The 3,864-nt window shown below is 38.2% G+C and overlaps 1 protein-coding gene across 4 annotated transcripts in view; it reads right to left on the bottom strand.

The window, feature by feature from the left end:
* Nucleotides 1–3,864, bottom strand: part of LOC104761076 (nuclear pore complex protein NUP205-like) — a 23,068-nt gene that overhangs the window by 5,033 nt on the left and 14,171 nt on the right. For 3 of the 4 annotated variants that reach the window (XM_010484101.1, XM_010484102.1, XM_019240385.1), the window contains exons 27-35: nt 2,281–2,373; nt 2,095–2,208; nt 1,826–1,996; nt 1,658–1,713; nt 1,502–1,574; nt 1,240–1,430; nt 992–1,118; nt 839–916; nt 602–766 (exon numbers count right to left, since the gene is read on the bottom strand). In XM_010484101.1, coding sequence (XP_010482403.1) covers nt 602–766; nt 839–916; nt 992–1,118; nt 1,240–1,430; nt 1,502–1,574; nt 1,658–1,713; nt 1,826–1,996; nt 2,095–2,208; nt 2,281–2,373 — 1,068 coding nt within the window. Of the gene's footprint in view, nt 1–601; nt 767–838; nt 917–991; nt 1,119–1,239; nt 1,431–1,501; nt 1,575–1,657; nt 1,714–1,825; nt 1,997–2,094; nt 2,209–2,280; nt 2,374–2,803; nt 3,008–3,864 lie in introns of all 4 variants that reach the window. The other variant, XM_019240386.1, reaches the window with a different exon arrangement.

Below are 3,864 nucleotides of genomic sequence, written 5' to 3'. Positions count from 1 at the left end.
TCCAATATGGACTAAAGTGGTATCTAAGTGTAACAAATGGTATCAGAGCAGTCCGATCCTTGGTCATGCGACGTCCTCCTGGAGAGGAGAGAAATGGGAGAGGAGTGAACGGGAGAGGCCCAAAGTAACAGCCGCCCGAGTACCAGCCACCAGCTACTATAATACCCACATGTAAATCAGGTATCGTAAATATCTAAACTAGCAACATATGAAAATTTTAACCCCAATACCTATTATGTAATGGGGCATAAAACACACACGAGTTACATACGGTGTCTAGTCTTTTCATACGGATCAAAAAGTCAAACCAACAGCTAATTGGACACATTATGCCACTCGTTAAGAAGATTTAACAGGGTTTGTGATTCTATTTTGACCATCTTGCTATAAATATGCTGTGCACTCGGATTTGCATTTGTGAAGTCCTATGCACTGAAAGGGCATTATTGACTCAAATACAATTTAATCTACTTCGGCTAGTTTATCAGTCAAGCCCAAATTAATTTATTACCACTAATTACAACAAGTTGCAACAAGGAAATGCAAAGCAATGAGATATACTCATAGCAATGACCACACTAGAAATTCACAGGAAAATTACCTGGTAGGAGATATTACTAATGCTACCAAGGCAAGACCGTATGAAACCTCTGCTCTGAAGCTGACTAAGAAAAAATCTCTCGTGATCAATGCAAACAAGAGCTTCCAGCACATATAGTGATATTGTTTTCCCAAATTCACTGCCTTGACTTGCATCCTTGATTACCTGGAATTAGTATTCGCAATGTGAAACAGTTCAAATAAATATAGCTCATATCAATACAGAAGCAACAATTACCAGATCCAAGATGCCCTGAGCTTCTTTCTTTATTATTAAAAAGTTGGCACGAGCAAGATCAGCCTGCTCCTTGTCAATCTGAAAGACCAAAAAAAAAAATTGAAATTTATCGTCTGTATAAAATAAGCCTCAGGTTAATCAGCAGACACATGCCTTCTGGATATCCAAATCTTCACCATCTTGCTCATTAAGCAACAAGAATTGCACAACTGATGTTGGCACATCCAGAGCAATCATATGCTGGCAGTACTGGAAATAGCTCAAAAGCAATGCATATTGGCTGATGAAGAAAGGAAAATGTGTTACCAACCGAGAAAAGTAGAAATTAATTAAGCTGGGAGAATATAACTTTATGTTCTATTAAGCTGGGAGAAAAGTACTAATGGAACTTCAAACCATACCGCCTTCTCAAGGATTCTGATGACTCATGCCTTAGAATTGCCATAACAAGTTTAAATAGAACTGAGTGGCAAGCACCAGTCGATAAATGTTTGACCATCATAACATCTAGACATGTCACGGTGTCAGAACTCAAGACCCCTTGAAATGAAAATCTATCATCACGAAGTTTGGCAATGCAGGTAAGGGCAACCTATTAAAACCTAAAGTTAGTACATAGACAACACATTTTACAATGAAAGTTACTTAACAGCTAAAATGCACCTGAGTAAGTACGAACGCCATTTTTAATGAACAATCTGGAGACGCGGAAGCACTAAGAGAGGCATCAAGTATCCTGCCAACGACCAGAGAAGAACAAGTCATGCACTGTTCAAAAAGCTTCTCAAGCAACTAAAATCTGGTACAAAAGGTACTCACCGGTACAAAATGTCAGGCCGATTATCAAGAGAAGATATTCTTCTGCAAGCAGCCACCTAAAACAAAGAATAAACACAACACAAACGATAAATACTTGATATCATAAAGGAGTGGCACACGCTCATGATACTAAAGCTGATCTGATTTTTTTTTAAGAAAGCAATCAACCTCAACAATCTGAGACCAGCCAGCTAACATATGAAGTTGGGCAGCTTGCTCCTCAAGGTTTCGGTTATACTTCCAGCCCCATTTCAACAGCTGTTGGATTGTCTCTTTAACTTCACTAAGCTCAGCAACATTTGGAAAACAATCCACTAGGGGAAATCCAGAATGTAGTTTCTAAACAAACAACAGAATTAGTATAGATATATAATTACAGGACAAACATTAATGTTTGTTAGAGAGAAGATTTGGTGACCATTAACACAAGAACAAACCTGCCAGAGCTTGTTGCTGAAGGAAGATAAATCAATTAGCCGATCACCACGCTCAGAATAATAGTAGATACTGCCACTAACAGAGGTATCACGGTTCCCAAGTATGTCCTCCACCTGAAATTTTAAACTCCATATTTAGAGCAATAAATTTAACGGAAACAAACCTCCATATTCCGCAAGCCTTACCAGTGAGTCATACTTTCGGCTTGACACAGTTTGAGGAAGCTGCATTGAAGCATCAGGAGATCTAAACTGAAGAATTTCAAGCAAAGCCAATGCCTGAACTCAATCCAAAAAAGAAACAAAAGTAAGACAGCATCACACATGAAACGACTTTAAACTTAGCAAGTAATGATGAATATTGTAACATTGTCAGATTTATAGTGAAATAAAATGATGTAGAATGAGAAAAGGAGACATCTTAATTTTTTAATGGTCAAGGATATTAAACTGTTAAGAGGTGATGCAGATCACCTTGCAAGGCAACATACTTCTGACTTCAGAAAGAGTGGGGTCAGTACAGTTATTTGTATCATACATGGATGGTTTCAAAAATAGAATGGTAGACACCTTAGACCAATGCTACACAGGCAGTAATAAACATACTAACTAGAAATCAATTGTGCAGAACATAGGCACGGATAGGGATAAAACTAGGATATGCCACAAAGCATAGTAGAACATAAAACAGAGGTGTTTCTAAACTCACCTTACTTTTACTGATTGAACTAGTTCCAGCATAATCAAGACCATCCTGAGGATATGTACTGGACGAAAAAAATTCATTCGCTGCCTCAGTTACCTCCCGCCCAAAAAGATGAGAAAGTATGCTCTGACATGCCTCTAGGTGAGCTGAACTGCTTCCAGAACCAGTATGCAATGCAATAGCTAGGAGCTTTAATAGCCATGCCCTCTAAGAAAGGTAGAGATTGAGAAAATGAGTTACGTGATCAATAGGAAAAAGGACTATGTAACATTATGTTAAATTATTGATCATGTCACTTGATCAGTTTAAGGAACACATATTAGATAGCAGAGAGTAAACCCACTTAGATTCTGTCATGAAACTAATCAGAGTCGGATACACTTGACACAGAAGAAGTAGGGTATATGTACCTGATGAAGGGAACTGATACGGAGCGCCTGGCTGCCACTTCTTTTTGGAAGAGTAGCAACACCGATCGTATCAAGATGCTGCAATGTCAAAGTATAATAAGAAAGTAAAGTAAGGACGAGTAAAAAAAAACTGTTATTTGTGACTTGAATGAGGCAGCCAATAAGTAAAAAATGGCATTTTTTTCGTATAAGGCGAGGCAATATCTGGCGTACCTGAACAAAAAACTGATATTTTTTGCTGCTCAAGAGATCCATGGTTGGACCACTAGTTAATGGATCCAAATTCAACTCGCACAAAAGCTGCAAAAATAAAAAGTTACTGTAAGACAATAGAACAAACAGAATTTCACTTGTTTGAAAAAACATCCGGCAGCATGTCCCACCTGAAAGCCAAACTCAAAGAGTAAGAAGTTTATATCAGGGTTTGGAAGTTTCTCCAGCATTTCAAGAATGACCTTCAAACAACTGCAGATTGCAAAGCAAAAATGAGATTATAGGTTGAAAGAATTACATAAGATTCTGCATACAAATTTCAATCAAACCTGTAGTGAAACTTAGGCTGCAAAACTGTCCCTTCCACGGGGGCATCAAGGTCAAACTTAAGAAGCAAATGTGTGATACTTGGTGCAGGCCGGTTGATATTATCAACCAGAA

The sequence above is a fragment of the Camelina sativa genome, chromosome 18 (assembly GCF_000633955.1).
Source record: "Camelina sativa cultivar DH55 chromosome 18, Cs, whole genome shotgun sequence".
Lineage (NCBI taxonomy): Eukaryota > Viridiplantae > Streptophyta > Magnoliopsida > Brassicales > Brassicaceae > Camelina > Camelina sativa.
The sequence above is the reverse complement of the archived record's forward strand: the minus strand, read 5'-3'. Positions and strand labels throughout refer to the sequence as shown.